Source organism: Python bivittatus, unplaced genomic scaffold, assembly GCF_059951505.1.
Source record: "Python bivittatus isolate LINGU-HERP-01145 unplaced genomic scaffold, Pbiv_v1 ctg000690_np1212, whole genome shotgun sequence".
Lineage (NCBI taxonomy): Eukaryota > Metazoa > Chordata > Lepidosauria > Squamata > Pythonidae > Python > Python bivittatus.
Genome location: NW_028277096.1, coordinates 1,250,952 through 1,268,046, shown reverse-complemented (window position 1 = coordinate 1,268,046; position 17,095 = coordinate 1,250,952). Strand labels below are relative to the sequence as shown.

Here is a 17,095-nt window from a genome sequence, read left to right as displayed (position 1 = left end):
CTTAAACCTAAGAATCAACCAAATATGGGGAATTGGTGATGAATTCTTCTGTCATGTTTTGTTTTGACTCATAAGCAGCTGTATCATTTTCACACACTGCTAACATTTTATGTTTCACCAGAGGTTGGTTCTTTGCCATTTTCAATCACCTATGCTAGTCTTAGCCGCTGGAATAATAAAAAACCAGTCTTTTCTGCTGAATGACTGTGCTGCAGGTATTTCATAATTGCTGCAATGTCTCCCCAGATTAATTTCCAGTTCTCCTCACCAGACTGTTCACTTACCTCTGGACAGGATCCAGTTTTTCATTTTATTTTTAAATGTGGTACTGAAAACAGATTTCATTTTTCAGGATGGTTGTTTTTATTCATTTCCTAAATTTCATAGGTTTATTCTAATCTGCTTTACAATTCTTATTAAAGTTAATAAATACTGTTACATTATTTATTAAGTGGCTGATCTCAAAAAAAAAAAGGGGGGGGCTATGCAAAGTGAGATCTGGTTACTACTTGGATAAGAGGCCATCAGCAGGTCCCAAAGCTGCTGATTAGCCTGGGAGGCTCCACTGGTGGACACTTGGCTTCATTCAAGTGAAAGGGTTGTTTTGCCCTTACTCCAGTGTTGTCCAAACTTGGCCACTTTAAGATGAGTGGACTTCAACTCCCAGAATTCTGGGAGTTGAAGTCCACTCATCTTAAAGTGGCCAAGTTTGGACAACACTGCCTTACTCTGTCACAGAACACCACCAAGTTCTTCTAGAACTCTAGGGTTCTATGGAACAGAGTTTGAAAAACTCTCTTCCGGTCCATCCTGTTATATTAAAGTATAAATCCAAGCAGCATTAGCTTTCCCATTTTACTTACAGTGGCTCTGGATTAACTGAGACATCCCATGGATAGAATTGATACCAAGTACTGTAGCACAAGCTGCTATCAGCTGTAGCACATTCTTTGGGAACTACAAAAATGGGGCTGGGGGCTCCATGCAGCCTGTAGGCTAGGGCTTTCCCTGTTTTATATGGCTGTATCAAGTGTCTTTCCTTTGTGCAAAAAGGAAACTAATACTCATTGCTCAAGATTCTCTGCAAAATGGTAGCATGCCTACTCCTTGGAATTTGTACTTTTTTAAAAAGGAAGGCAGGGTAGTTACCTGCCAGGAAGGTTGTAGTAATACAGCAGAGCGGGGTAACTTTTCAGCATGGGAGCTTTAACTCATTCTCCTTACTAGATGGGAGGTGTGGGAGATCTTCTGAGGATGCAGGTCCCTCACTGGAAGGGATGAGGCCAAACCTGTCCAATATTTTTAAGGAGTTTGCACAGGGGGAGCATTAAAGAGAAAAGACTGGAAGAATTTCATCTCACCAAGCCATGCATTCCTATATTCACTCTTATTTTCCTTTCTTCTACCTAAACACCATACTGCCAAAATCAGTGATATACTTTTGTACCATCTACAGGCCTGGGAGGTAAAAAAAGTCAAGATAACGTAACAAGATGTACAATACAGATAAAAAGAGATGCAACTTCAGTCACGTGGCCATGGCCTTCTTGACTTTTCTAACCCTCTCCCTGCAGATGTTCATTTGGTAGCACAAACTCAGGGTGCTTCAAAGGCTGCACATGGGATACTACGGCTTGCCTTGGGGATATCCTCAAACTCTACCATTCCAAAAAGAGAGCACACTTCTCTTCAAGACTAGAATTCTGGCAAGATGCTGTAGACGGCACAGAGAATGGCCTTGAAGGACAGTGGGAAGATCCATTACCAAGGCCATGATCAGACAAGCAAGGCTTGAGTCCATTCCAAGAAGCTAACTTAAGAAAAACCCTCAGACAAGCCCCTCCCTAATTCACATGAAGATACAGTGCTGGAAGAGGGAAACACATTTAGATTTGCAAGATTCTGTCATTATAGCTGTTCTAATAAAAGTAGCTTATGTCACTGGTTTCCTAGTCTGGTCTTATAGGGCTGACAGATGGTAACTCTCCTTTGTTTCTAGTATTTGGGTGAGAACTTGCTGGAGACATTGAATTCTCTGAAGCATTAATTCTTTAAATGCAGAGTTGCATCTAGCTTTAATAGTGGAATGCTGGATTAAGGGGAAATCATCCCTGATACCTGGGGCTCATTTTTTACACACACACACACACACACACGTGGGGAATACACAGAGCTTTCCACTACTTCTTCCAATATGAAAGAGTTCAGTCTACTTCAGCCTGCTTATGCTCATCATTGCAAATGTCATACCAGATGTAATAAACACTCACTTTAGTACTGTAAAAAAAAGTGAACGATCACAAGGATTTACTTAAATGTATTAAGCACTGAGGAACAATTCAAAGCCAGGTCTATTTATGACCACTTAAAGAGTACGACCAAACAACCCTGCAATCCCCAGCAGCTATTTCCCAACAGTGATCATCCGAATATGCCTTTATGATACAAAAATCCTGCCCTGTTCTCTGCATCATGCTTTCAAGTACACCGAAGTTCCAGGTGTTGTGTATCTTGTACCTGGCATCAGCTTTGCTTGAGTTGTACTTTGTAAAGTCTACGTTAACTTCAAATTATGAATCCATTGAACTAGATATACTGTAAAGTAATCAGAAAAAAATAACTTTAATAGAAGATATTGAAATCTGGGTGAAAAGAATAAAGAAATGGTCATAGATGGCATTCCTCCATTATTCTATAGCCTTCATGTATCTGAAAAGACCATCTTTACATAACATTTTAAAATATGATATATCAGATAAAATTATCAAGTGCACAGAGTAACACATAAAAGAATTATTTATCTTAACGTCTCATGTTTAATTCATTTATTCTTTAATATATATAAAAACATTATTTGTAGATTAAACCACACATTTGAGGAACAAAATTAGAAAAACAGAATGATATAAACTAGCTAATTAATCATTACATTACCATTAATTCTGTTAAATAACTGATTAACAAAGAAACAGTTGATTTCCATCAATATAAGGAAGTTCTACCAATAAAAATGCATGGTAGGGAGGAGGGATAATCTGTAAAACATACATATGTACAGTGCTATTCCAGGCAAAAATAGGACACAGAAAAGAGGATGAACTTTACTTTTAAACACTAAAGTATCTTTCTTCAAGGACGATTTGATAAGAATGGAGCATTACTAATATGAATCCCTTCAAACGAAACTCTCTGCAGATCTTTTGCCAGCAGCATGGATAAAGCTGGCTGATAGAAGGGGGAGAACAAAGTTTAAAAAGTGAGAAGATGGGAGAGGCCTGGCTGTTAATTTAAGCTCATACAACAATTCAGTTGCTTCAAGACTTAATTGGAGTCAAGAGATAGTCCTCAGGTCAGATCCTTGTAACAATGCTTATGAATAATGACTCTATGATCTTTCCCTTTCACACTGAATAACTACAGGCAGCTTTTGAAATCTATCACCAAAATCTTTCCTTATAATTATTTTCCTATCAAACTGATGCTAGCGTTTCAGTAGTACAGCATTCATTCCATTTTGCCACGTTAGACCAGCGTAGCAATTGACAAATCACCTGCACAAGTTTTAATAGCTAGGACATCTATCATTTACATCCTGGCGTAATCCCATTAACATCAATGAGATTGTAACAATGGAAACAGTTACTGGATCACTGAATACAATCTTTCCATTTTCCAAAATGGCAAAACATATGGAGTAATTTACCATACAAAAGCTATACATTCTGCTTATATGGAAAGACTTTCTCTTAGAGACGCAAGTTAATGACCCACCTTAATTTTCACTGAATCCCTGATACAGACAGTTTAAAGCACAGTATGAGGAATATAAGGAATATGCAGGTTCACTCTACAAGCAGGAATTGGCTGAAGCAGCTCTCAGTCAAATGAACTTCTTGGAAATGAATCTGGGTTTCCTGCTAGAGAACTGAGCTCCAGAGAAGAGCAAGAAACCTGAGAGTTTTATTGATCTTTTTGACAAATCCAGAATGTGCAGCAATTGGAGCTAGTCTGTGGTTGGCCAAAAATGACCAGAGCCCAACGCAGCAGATCAGGCAGCAACTTGTCACATAACAATTTAATTGATACTGGCCAAAAGGCAAAGAAATGGAGGAAGTACAGTAGATGACTGAGCACAGAGGGTAATAAGAGAGCATTTTTCAAGTATATAAAGAAGTAATAAACAGGAGATTTGGAATAATAATCTTAAATTACAGAAAAATTCCAGTTGAATACAGGTAGCCCTCGTTTAACAAACACAATTGGGACCAGCAACTTGGTCATTAAGCGAAGTGGTCGCTAAGTAAAACTGCGACCATGCATATGATCTTACTTCAGCTTTCCTTTGCTTTACAGACCTGCAAAGGTCATAAATGCAAGGATTGGTGGTAAAGTTACTTTTTCATCACCATCATAACTGCAAATGGTTGCTGTATGAGGCAGTTACTAAATGAGGACTACCTGTATAAGGAAACATTTCCTAACACTAAGAAAAGTTCAGTAGTAGAATCAAATACCCAGAGAAACGGTGGGCACCCTTCACTGGACATGTTCATAAGAGGCAAGGCTCCCATTTGTCAGGAATGTTTTAAGATGCAGTTTTGCATTAAATAGAGAGCTAAATGCAATGGCTGAAATTGTCCCTACCAATAAAGACACCATATCATCAAGATTGGTTTACTTAAAATTACTGCATTTTTAGAAATGCTGCACTGGCTGTTATACTTTTCTGAAGCCAAAAATAAGTCTGGGGATCAATAACATCTTCCACAATGTATATTTCTCACTACTTATAAAATAACCCTTAGAGGATGAGAACAGAACCAGCTTTTTCTAAATTATAGGTTGTTCATAAGCTTGCAAGAGGCCAAAAAACCAGAGGAGAGCATTGTACATGGACTTTTAAATTCAAAAGCAGCTTCATGGAGGGGATAAAGCAGATGTAGGCAGGGGCATCAAGGAAGGGATTTTTAATAATTAGCCTCATCTAGATTACCCATTTCTTTGACATTCTTTGTTGTCAGTTTAGAACATGGAGAGGCCAAAACACATTTCCAAACGGTTAGACTACTAGCCCTCATATGTAACCAGTTTGGGTGATGATGGCTGTCAGCCAACTTATTTGGAAAGCAGCTTATTATGGAAGATGCCTGGCTCCTGTTCTCCCCCACCCAGTATTCCCTTGATCCATTTAAGTTAGAATTAAAGGTACAGCATATAAAACAAGCAAACCATCCTCACCCTGAAATGTCCAGTTCTGACCTTGAAATGTTTTGCACACCTCTTGTTAAAATGTTATTAAGATGAACTTCACTTGCCCCTTGCCTATTTTGACACTTGAAATGCATACTCAAATGTACATTATTTGCATCTGATGCTTCTCTCTTGGTTGTTCCCAAACACAAACACTGTACCAACCTCTGTTACATCCACTTCCACAGACAAGGAGAAAAGATGATCCTGAAAGAAGCAAAGGGAACATCCAAACTGAGGCTGTTTTTTTTCTTTTTTACAGGACAGAAAGGTAGCCCAACATACACTGTGGTTGGTAGACCCTTCCCAAAAATTGGATAACTGTACATGGTACTTAAGAGGCCACACTGGGCATTAGCAAACTGTTGTCCAAAGCCACATGTAATTCTTCAGACCTACATTTCGTGATGAGATTACACAGCCACATTTGCCACTGATTATGATAAAGTCCCACCTGCTTTGACCCATTTTGCCCTACTGCCATAGCCAATGCTCAGTTGGCCAAAGTGTGCCAAACTGAAAAGGGATGATAGGACCCAGGTGGTTTGCAGCATGAGGCCCTTGTAGAATTTGGGAGCTGCAGGAGTTGGTAGGAGCGGGACACCACTTTCCTTATATTTGATTACCCTCATTTAAGCATATTTCACTGATTTTAAGACAAAATCTGTTTGGCCAGAGGCAACAGGAAGATGAGATGATAAGTGGCCCATTCACCAAGGATAATGATGCCTCTGTGGTACCACTTTTGATATTGTTACATATTCTGCTTCAGCTTTGGCAGGGAAAAATCTCCTATGCAAGTCCATGGAAACAAATGGGAATTGTGCAAAGAGCAAAAACACTTGAGAAAAGACATCCCGCATAATGAATTGAATTTGTACAGGCACACAGTTAAACTTTTGCACCCTTCCCATTCATCTGAGTCTGCTTAGCAGCAGTTTCTCTGGGGAATGCACTCAAGAGCATCTTTGGTTGAAGGACTACATAAGTGGTCCTGTGTATTTCCTGATGTCATGCCTTTGTGGGTAGACCAGATTTTTTTTTATTATTATTATTATTATTATTATTATTATGCTATCCCAGCTCAGACTGGGCCCTTTAGTCTGATGAAAGAATAAGGATTCTTAGTCTAAGTCAACACACTAAGGTGCCTTGATGCATCAGTGGAGATGTATCCTTTTAATTGGGATACAAAGACCCCTCTGAAGACAGCTTCTCAGTAGTTAGATTGGGTACAGAGAATGTTGGGAAACTGGAGTAATTACCTAGAAAGTGAACTCCAAAGTTATTTCAGTTCAGAGTGGGAAACCCTGAGAAAGGGAAACCTTCTGTCCAGTAAACTGCTTGGTTGGTCCACCGGGGAGATCTCACTCTCTGACCTAAGAAATGCTGTAATTATTGTAGTAAGTAGCTGTTGCATCTGCAAGGACAGAAATTAGACTGGTTTCAGAGGAGTGTGAGCTGCTTGCTGTCTGCGAGACCTGGACATGTCCGTTGATGGTTAGCCCACTAGGCTCTGGATGTCCAGGGGCACTGAGATACTGATCAAACTCGTTGCGGTCCATCTCCTCTAGAAGGTCTGCTTGACTCAGCTGATCCAGGCTATCAAAGTTCTGATGCTCAGGGGGGGGTGAGAGCTGGCCAAGATGTGTGTGGAGGCTGGGGGCTTGGAGAGTAGGAGGGAAAGCTGGGGAGTAATAATTTCCTGTGGGTGGTGCTGCACAACTGGAGGAAGCAGAGTGGATAGTGGAGGTTGACTGAGAGACTGGCATGTGACCCAGAGAGTGGTTACACTGGAGAGGACTGGTGGCATATTCCAGAGAATAGGTGTCTCCAGACATGTGGGGGCGGCGAGGGTCTTCAGGACAGGGGGAGGAGAAGAAACTCTGCTCAGGATCTATCACATCCAAAGGTGACATCTCAGGAGGAGTAGGCAGCCCATATGGATAGGTGTCCATTGGAGTACCTGTGTTACTGCTCTGGACCTCCTGGTATCTCCTGAGGTTTGGTATTACTGAAGCAGTTGAATATTCAGCCTGCCCATCTTTCTCACCCAGTGCTCGGCTGCACACCCTCTTCTCAGGCACATGGTCCTGGTCCCTGGAGAGGCTACCCAGAAGGAAGCCTGGCTCCACCCGCTTACAGATCCGCTTGACCTGCTTCTTTCTTCTGGGCCGATATTTGTAGTTGGGGTAATCTTGCATGTGTTGAACCCTCAGCCTTTCTGCCTCTTCAACATAAGGCCTTTTCTGGGATGGGGTTAAAGACTTCCAGGACTTGCCTGCAAGGAAAAAGAGAAGTTTTCCTTTTTATATTGGAAAGGATGAATTAAGCCCTCCCCCCACATCAGTTGGTGAATTAAGCTGACATTCATTTGCTGTTCTCCACTAAACCTCTTCATGCTATTTCAATCTAGAAACAGGAACATGCATTCAATAATAATAACAACACCACCTCCTGTTCTCACCTTGTGTGAGATAGGTGGCTACATAAATATGATTGATAAATAAGTAAATAAATAAATAAATAATCATACACATAGCAAATCCTAATATTTTGACTCTTGGAGAACGGTGGAAGAATTGTTCCCTATACAAAATTCATGCAGACTCCTTTGGAGTTGGGTGGCTAATAGATTTAAATAAATAAAAAATGCAGGAAATAGGGCTTGCACAAGAGAATTCTCCACTAGATCATACCAAATTGAGCTTTGCCCTTATTTCATCATTTGTTTCACGCAGGCTCATCTTCTTCCCCTTGAGAAGACAAGGGTGTGCACATGACTTTGCCCTTGCCATTTTATCCTGCAAAACCATGGAAGGTAAGCTGTTGGATCAAGTGAGAAACTGTTCCGAAGCTTCTTGGTGAGCCAACCATCTTCCCCATAAAGAGCATGTAGGTGATAAAAGTAAAGGTCTTCCTGGATCAAAGATCCAAGATTCATTCCACACAAGACTACCCAAAGAGTAAAGTCAATGCCAGAGGTCCTTTTCTCCCTACCAAAATAAATGAATAGTTTACAGAGATGGGGCCTTCTGAACAGCAGCTCTTGAATGAGTAATGTTCAGGACAATGCATTTAGCACTAGACACAATGACTGTGTCTGGCACTATCTCTTCTTTTAAATCTTAGACTTTTAAAAATGTTACTTGTTGGATTTATTCATGTTTAGTTACTCTGCTTAATTTTTGCCATCCTGATCTATTTTTGTATACGATTCACACTTTTAGGTACTATAGCATGGATAAGTTATTAGTGGGCCACAAGAGTGAGCAAAACTGGTCATTTTCAAAAACCCTCCCCCACATAATTTTAAAACCATGGAAAACCTATTTCCATGGTACTATAGTTTTACTCTGTTTCCTAGCTCAAGTGCAGGGAAGTAAAGTGTGCTTTGTTTTCTGAAACTGTGGCCAGAAGGGGCTGCCTGGGATCCAATGGCTGCAGGGTGTCCCTTCCTATTTAAAGAATCAAGTATGCAGCCATGGCCAGCTTCATTTCTTGTGGTTACAAAACATCAATCCCACTTCACAGGAATGTTGCAGAAATAAAGCAAAGACTGTAAATTCTGCATATGGAATTTGTGGCATAAATCATCATAAACATACCAGCTCATGGGAATCTGAAAGCATATGAAAACCCTACTGGACAGCAAAGGGGTCTTAACAGTCTTACATTCCACACTGGCTAATCTAGTGCTTCAGGGAGGTCAGAACACAGAATAAAAGAGCATTGTGAAGGATAACCTCAGCACTTAGAACGTGCAGGTATCTTGCTTCTAAACATGGAATTTCTACTTGGCTATTAGCTGCAACAGCCTGAAAACATCGATCCCACCATAACTTTATCTGCCCCTTTTTAAAAAGCCATCTAAACAAACGGCCGTGACCAAATTTAAGGGTAAGGAATTTCTTTAGTTAATGATGCTCTGGGTGACCTTTATCTTCCATGCACTGAAACCGTTGTCAGTCAGTTGCATTGGACCAGCTTTCCCAAATCTAGACATCTTCCCTGATGTGTGAACTTCAACACAAAGAATTATCAAGCCACCACTGCCACAGCTAAGAATTCTGGGAAGTCCACACATCTGGAGGGCCCCAAGCTTTGGGAAGACAGGATGGGAGATTCCTCACAAACTATAAAATACAAGACAATACAATACAATTTATTGATAAAATTTTAAATCTTTTATTTATGAAAGAGGTAGCACTTTTCTCAAATAATTCTTTATCTTCATTTGAGGACAGAATAATTGCATGAAGAGTAAAATTTAGAAAATAAAAACTGGAGTCTCATTGGCATGTAATAATCCCCATGTAATATGTGGAAATTTTTGTTTCCAAAATGTTAAAAAGTACCACCAAATCCCTATTAGGACAATATAGATTTTGGAATTTTTCATATTTGTTTGTTTCTTATCAAAACAATTTAACTTTGAAAATGTGGTTCACATTTAAATGCCAAATATTCTAGCAACTAAGTATATTTAGCACATTAAGCAAAGCCCTTCAAAGCAGAGAAATTGTAAATACAGGCAATGAAACTTTAAAATGAAAAAATTCTAGTATCAAATAAAAGTTGTATAGAAAAAATGCGGCGAGAAAGTATATACACTATCAAAAATTAATCAGGAGTTTCATTTTCAAGACTTCTCTATGACACTTAGCTAGAATCGGAGGTCAAAATGGTGACATAAATATTGTACTTTGCAATAATAAAAATGTAAAGGGGCTATCAGGCAATCTGAATCTGGGTTGTTCCCTCTCCCCACCAGTCAACATGGATCACCAACAGAATACATGTTAATTGGTCAATAAAAGCCATTTTAATTTGCAGGAAAAAAAATACATCACTGCTTCTGGAAACTAACAGCTTTTTTGCTTCTAGAATGTTAGACGGAAATTCTATTATTGTTCACTTGGGAAAATGCCCAGCCGGATAAAACAGGGCTTGCTTCTGAGTGGGAATGTATAGGATTGCGCTGGTAATGTGCTGTGGGATGTAAAAGAACCAAGAGACTTTTCCCCCTCCTAACACTGAATGATAGTTTTGGATGGTTAAGTCATCCACATTCTCAAATGCTTCTTTCAAGGTAGCGGCAATATACACTTTTAACTTGGAAAAATCAAACTAAATTTACATGTGAGATTTCCAACATCTCATCAAATTATATTTTGAATATCAGTCGGAGAGCACTCATCGCAAAATAAAGTCTTACATTTTGTTGGCCAGTTCAAAATATAATAGTCTTAGCCACTCATGTGACAAAAGCAACAATTCACAACTGCTCCTGTTCTGGGGAGGGAAAAAAAAACACGGGGGGGGGGGAAGAATCAAAACCCAGTAAAAGCTCAGCATTTTATCTCTTTTTTGCTGTTATATATTAACACAGTTAACTCTTCTTGAATCTGCTGCTCAAGGATGCAAATTAGGTAATTTATGCAGATAAGACTGGAATGCATCATTTATCATCGGTGCAGCATCTCTGGCTATAACTTATTTATTTGAGCTGGAAAAAAATGTCAGCATTCCATGACAGCCTTATTAAATTAAATCTTATTAATTGCCTTTAGATGTAGACTTTGGTATATCCTACAAAAACAATAACCTGAATTTCATCACATGCAAAAGATAAATTTGCAATCCATGTCCAATTTTTTAGGAGGATGGGACCCGCAGCAAAGTTCAAGAACTCCAGAAGGAAATAGGCTACTATGTGCAAATAAGATTCAGTGGTATCAATTATAAAATGCTGCATATTGAGTTAAAGCTTCATAACACTGTATTAAACATTAAGGTGAGTTGATGATTACATAGAAAAAATCTTGGTGTCACTGTGGAGAATTTAATGAATGTTTATGGTGTTCAGCAACTGTGGGGAATAAAATACAAATTCCACATTGGAAAATATTAGGAATAGCACTGAAATCTCCAATACAGAGTGATCCTTTTTGCAAATCTCTAGTGCAGTCGCTTTTGCAATACTGTGCTGTTTACATCTGTAGGATATTGCCTTGAAAGAAAGTATTGTCAAGAAAAAAATGCAAAACTGTACAACTAAAGTTATACAGGAACTGAATGCCTACCTCCCCATAGGAAAGACTTTTTCACTTAGAGGGAAATATAAGGAGACAGACGTGATAAAACTAACCTTCCTAACACTGGTGAGATAATGCGTATGACGTAACACTGAGAAAGCATTTAGAATATTTTACAGCAAGAACAAAGTCTTAAAACGCAGAAGTTCCCCAAGTACTCACACCACCACGACTACATCACACTGTGCAAACCTACGTATGCTAACTTGGAAAGAAATCCCGTCAGTATTATTCAGATTTCTTTCCAAGTGACGATAGTTAAGTTCAGGTAGCGCAAACCCAAGATAGTGATGCCGGTATTGGAAATCTGCGGTAAAGTCTCCCTTTAAAAGGACAAAACTGACTGAGGGAGCCATGCAACTTTTAGAAATGCCGGAAGATGCAGAAGCTCTAATGGTGTGCTCCTTACCGCAGAGAAAGTCTCAGTGAATTCAGTGAAGTTTATTCCTATGTAGCACCCTAGAGGATTTCACCACCATGATACAGTCCTATAAAAGCCTGATCAGAGAGAAGACTTACTTGAGTTCAGTGAGGTTTATTCCCTGGTAAATAAATGGGCATGAGCCTGCAGTTTAAAAGGCATAACAACTCGGCGTTGAAACCAAAATAGGAGTGCTGTATTAGGATAGAAATCCCTGCTCCCTAAGTTTAAATCAGTTCCAGAATGTTACTAAATTGCTTTATGATTAGCAAATTCCATCTGGTAACTTTATGTTGGTTTTGAAAAGTAATTCTATCCTTATTGATTTTTATCTTTTTTTTTTTTTACAAAAATATTTTTGCACTGAATTTTGATTCTGATGCGTTTTTACAGAGAACGCTGCTTGTAAGATTAAAAAAATGTTTAAAAATGCTGCCAAAGTCCCTTACAAATGCTTGGAGATGCACTCTAAAGAGTTTCAAAAGAATCTATTTTAAAATATATATAATAAAATATATTATTTTAAATAATAAACATTATTATTTTTTTAAAAATCCCCAGAAGTAGATTGGCAGGGTGTTCTTCTTAGTGTAGCTAATACAGCATCCAAATTAAAATACTGAGAATTTTTAAAAAAATACATAAAGTCAAATTATATCTTAACATTCCTGGGTATAAAAAAAACCCTGCAATATAGGATGATTTTAAAAAAATAGGAAAAAGAAAATACATTTCTCTGTACTTGCTTGCAATGTTCATATTATTCTCACCTTATTCATATTATTCTCACCTACTAGCATGTTAGAAAACTTATCAAAATTCTTAGCACTATCCCAAGTGATCTTGAACACACTGAGAAAAGAGTTCTTTTTAAATTTGCGCATTTGTAGTTCATCAGATTTGCAGTACATGGTGGAATTATTTTGCTTTCCTCAAAGAAAATTAATTTTGCCCAATGAGTTCTGTGCAATTCGAATACTTAATACCAATAACAGTAATAAAATGAACAATGGCATCGTTGTTTTAGAAAAATCGCACTTTTTAAACTTAGATACCCAAGTACATTCTCAAGAAAGAGAAGTTTTCAAAAGCACCCTTAAAAAAAGCCACCGCTTCAGAATTTTCCCGGTTAGAAATAATTATGTAAAATAACTTCAGCTAATGATGCTTTAAATTTAAATATCCTGGACCCAATTCTCTGAGAGGAGCGCTCTTGGAGAGCAGTTGACAGGGAAACCCGTTGGGTTGCAACCCAACTAATAACGAACAATTCTAAGGACACGTTTTTGAAAGCCGTGCTATTTCTTTCCCCCCAAATCTCTTCGCCCACTTACTCCAACGCGAGAGCGAAATAGAGCGCATTTCACCAAGTAACTGCAAGAGAGCGACGTAGGCACCGCATCGCTCCCCAAAGCAAGGAGGCTGTAGAAGGGCCGGCTCTACCCCGTAATTTTGTTTTACAGGCGAAGGCACAAGCAAAAGAGTCACCCTAAGCTGAAACCTTTCCACTCGGGGCATTCGGAGTTTGGCACAGCGAGCGACTTCTAAAGCAGGAGGGGCGCAACGGCGCGGAGTCCCGCTCCGCTCGCTCCGGCGGCCGCGGCTCACCCAGCATCTTGCTCAGCTCGGCGTTGTGCAGATCCGGGTTCTGGACGGCGAGGCGCTTCCTCTCGTCCTTGGCCCACACCATGAAGGCGTTCATGGGGCGTCGGATGCGGCTTTCGGGGCTTCCCTTCTCCGTCCGGGGCCCCGCGGAGGCTGGGGTCCCGCTGCCCCCGTCGGGCAACTCCAGAGCGGAGCAGTCCAGCCTCTCCGCCCACGCGAAGGAGCCCAGCAGCGAAGCCATGCCGTCGAGGCACGCGGGACTCGAGCCGGGCGCCCCTCTCGCCCACCGCCCGCCCTGCGGCCACGCAGCCTCGCCCTGCCGCCCCAGCAAGCGCCTTTCCCTCGGCCGCGCTCTATTTATGAGCTTCTATGAGCTTCCTCCGGTGCCGTCTGGGAAGTGTCCGGCCCCGCCTTGAGCGCGCCCTCGGTCCCTCCCTCGCCTCTTGCTTCTTGCCTCTCACCGGAGGGAGAGACGCGAGGTCGCGGGAAGGCGAAGGAGAGGCGCGGGCAGAGCAAGCGGGCCGCCTTCTCTTCGGCTCCGACGTCCCTCTTGCCACCCCGGGGCTCGGCTCCGAGCATGGGTGGAAGCAGAAGACCGTGCCTCTGAGCAGGCGCCGAGTGTTGCTTGTCTTGGCAAAGGCAGGGCTCATCTCGCAATCTGGGATAGCCACCGACACCGTCCCCGGGCAGTTACCACGCACAGTAACGGCCTTCCTGTCGCTTCCCGCTCCTGCCTTGCAACCTGGCGCCCACCGGGTATGAAGAGCTAGGGCTTAAGGGCACGGTGAAGCCCATCACCAGCACTTTGGTCTCTCTTTTAATAAAAGTGACTCCCAGGGGGGCTGCTACCATCCCCCAGCAGCTCACACCAACGGTATCCCTTCATTTGTTTCAAGATGATAATGGTGATAATTATAACATAATCACCCAAGAAAGATGGGCAGAAGGACGTGTAGGACCCAACCCCTAAAGAAAACATTGCACAAGCCTTGCTTTCCTCTCCTTCCATCTGAGCCAGAATCACCAGATTTCTCTGGTTCAGCAACACATCTCAGCTCCCTAACCTGAGAAAGACTCTGGGCATATATACAGGAATTTTCCATCAGTATGTCGCCTAACTGTTCCTAGCTCATTCATTCTTATTCCAGGTGGGGTTTTGTATGTGTGTGCTTGTACCTATGTACCCATGTGGACTGCATGCACACAACATACTCACCCAGGTTGCTAAATTAATCCATTAACTGGGTTTGCACAATACATTGACTCATAAACTAGGGCTGGGTTAGGGTTCGAAAACTCTCTTGCTGTCATCCTGTGGTTGTCCAGGTTTCTGCAGCTCAGAGCTGGTAGCCCTACCTTAAATTAACCAAACAGCTGGGTTTACACAACAGGCAAGCCACAAAAAATCAGACTAAGGCCAACCCTAACCAAAGCTAGCATACTGTATGGAGAGAAGCAGTAGGTAGTTATAACCTGACCTGATTATGCGTGCTGCAGAAATGTTGAATTTATGGGTTTATGAAAACAGAATAGAAATAGGAAGTGGGAAACACAGTCCTGTTCTTCCTCCCTCTTATTGCTTTGGACTGGAGAGGCATATTACTGTAGGTGGAACGTGTCTGGCCCACGTGTGATATAAATTTATCCATCTGCAAAGGCCCATCCAAACCCGTTCAATCGTGTCCGATTCTCAGAGGCTGCCTGGGTAAGTCCCTGCAGCTTTCTTGGCAAGGTTTTTCGGAAGTGGTCTGCCCTTGCCTGCTTCCTAGGGCTGAGAGAGAGGGACTGGCCCAGGGTCACCCAGCTGGCTTTGTGCCTAAGGCGGCACTAGAACTCAGAGTCTCCCGGTTTCTAGGCTGGCGCCTTAATCACTACCCCAAACTGACTCTCTCCTTAGGAATACCTGGAGCTAAACAACTTGCTCACATCGAGCCATTGGTCTATATAGCTCAGTGTATGTGGCTGGCTGTGGCTCCACAGAAATCATCTGAAGTCCTCCCAGACAGTCATAAGGAATGAACCTGAGACATGATTCTTTCCCAAATATAGTTTAACCATCAAGTTGAAATCTCAAACTCAGTATCTTTTATATATCAAAGGAGTTATACTCTTCCAAACTGAAGCAAACTGTTGCAATAATATAATTCAAGTTGCATACATTCATTCCTTGTTGGTGTGAGCTACTGCTAATAGTGAGAAATGTTAAAAACTATCTTAAAATGATTTGGCTTTACTGGACCAATGATCAAACTTACTGGACCAATGATCACATTTTCCTAGTTATGTGTGTCTTCTGGGGACTCAAACACACAGAATTTATACTATCATCTGGGCTGATCTCATTAAAAGCTAAGCAGAGGCAGACTTGGTTAGTACTTGGATGGGAGACCACCAGGAAATCCCTTGGCTGTGGCTTAGACTTGGAAGCTGAAAAAACATCCCAGGAGGAGGCAGAAGGAAACCACTTGCTGCCAAACAATGTAATCACCAGGAATCAGACTTTATTTGTATTTTAAAATATATTCCATTAATCTTTAAGTTACATTCTTGAGCACCATATCTTTTTGTTACCCTACTGCAGATTAATATAAGCCAATACAGTATAAAAGTTTTACAAAGATAATTTTTAACAAGGTTTTACAAAGTAGAGCATGCTGTACAATTCATGTAATTAAATCATTAATACATTTCCCTACTAAGCTTTAAAGAAGTTATTGGAGTAATCTGAGGCACAAACAAGAGAATTGGAGCTTTTAGATAACTGAAATGGCTTCTGCATAAACTGTCTGTTTCTACTTTTCTCAATCTAATTATGTACTGAATAATTTATGTTTCATGTCTGACAGATAACCTTTGAATACTATCTTCTTTCCCATATTGTAAAATCTCATTGTATCAAACATTTTAATCAATTTATACATTATTGAGGTAAATGAATATAGATAAAATCATGCTCCCAAATTCTGAGATCTATGAACTCAGTCCCTTTCTAGATCTCTAGTCTTTAAGAAACTCAAGCGTGTTCAGAACATGCCTAGCTGGGTCAGTTAAAGACCTGCTAGGTGAATTTGCATATACAGTACACACTAATCTTGGTTTTGGGTGTGTGCGTGTGTGGACTTAGTAAGTTATGCAAGCCCAGCCTGTTTGGTTTGTTTAGGGTTCCATACTCCTTGCAAACCCAGAAAATGGATTAATTTCATAATCAAGTTAAATATATTGTGTGAATGGAGCTTATCTTCTATTTTTGGTCCTTTCTAGTTCTGGTCTCATTGACAGGTACCAGGCAAAGAATGTAGGGTGGCTTCTGTTGAGTTGGGTGCTACTGTCTTGCCAGAAGCCTTTCAATCTCTCATTTGGCCTGTAGGAGCAAGTGCTAGGAAATTATGATGATCAGTATTTGATTCACTAATGTTCTCTTCCAAATCAGAAGAGGTCAGTCACCTCACCTCTCTGTTCCCCTCTTCTAACTTTAGATTTCTCAGTTATTTGGGACAGAAACTTGCATGAGCAGAAGAGTGCCATTGCATTCATGTCCTGCTCTCCACTAGCAGTTGGTTGCCAACTACAGAGATAGAGTATAGGACTTCAGTTTTTAAATTTGTCTCCAAACTAGACATTCAAAACAAACTGGACACTCTCTCTCAGCCCAACTCATCTCACTGGGTTGTTGTTGTGGGGAAAATAGGAGGAGGAAGGAGTATTAGGTATGTTTGCCACC

General features: G+C 40.8%; 1 protein-coding gene across 1 annotated transcript; it reads right to left on the bottom strand.

Moving 5' to 3' along the window:
• Positions 1-2,626: 2,626 nt before the first annotated feature.
• Positions 2,627-13,715, bottom strand: SOX7 (SRY-box transcription factor 7). Its single transcript, XM_007430523.4, has 2 exons — positions 13,378-13,715; positions 2,627-7,531 (listed from the first exon to the last, which is right to left on the bottom strand). The coding sequence occupies exons 1-2, from the start codon at positions 13,613-13,615 to the stop codon at positions 6,630-6,632; spliced, it is 1,140 nt and encodes a 379-aa protein (XP_007430585.1). The 5' UTR covers positions 13,616-13,715; the 3' UTR covers positions 2,627-6,629.
• Positions 13,716-17,095: the final 3,380 nt, after the last annotated feature.

What these genes read in the sequence shown, in the direction of transcription:
- SOX7 (XM_007430523.4), bottom strand. Translation starts at nt 13,615, where the DNA reads ATGGCTTCGCTGCTGGGCTCCTTCGCGTGGGCGGAGAGGCTGGACTGC. An exon ending in CGAGCTGAGCAAGATGCTGG is followed by an intron (nt 7,532 to 13,377) that starts GTGAGCCGCGGC and finishes TTTTCCTTGCAG; the next exon opens with GCAAGTCCTGGAAGTCTTTA.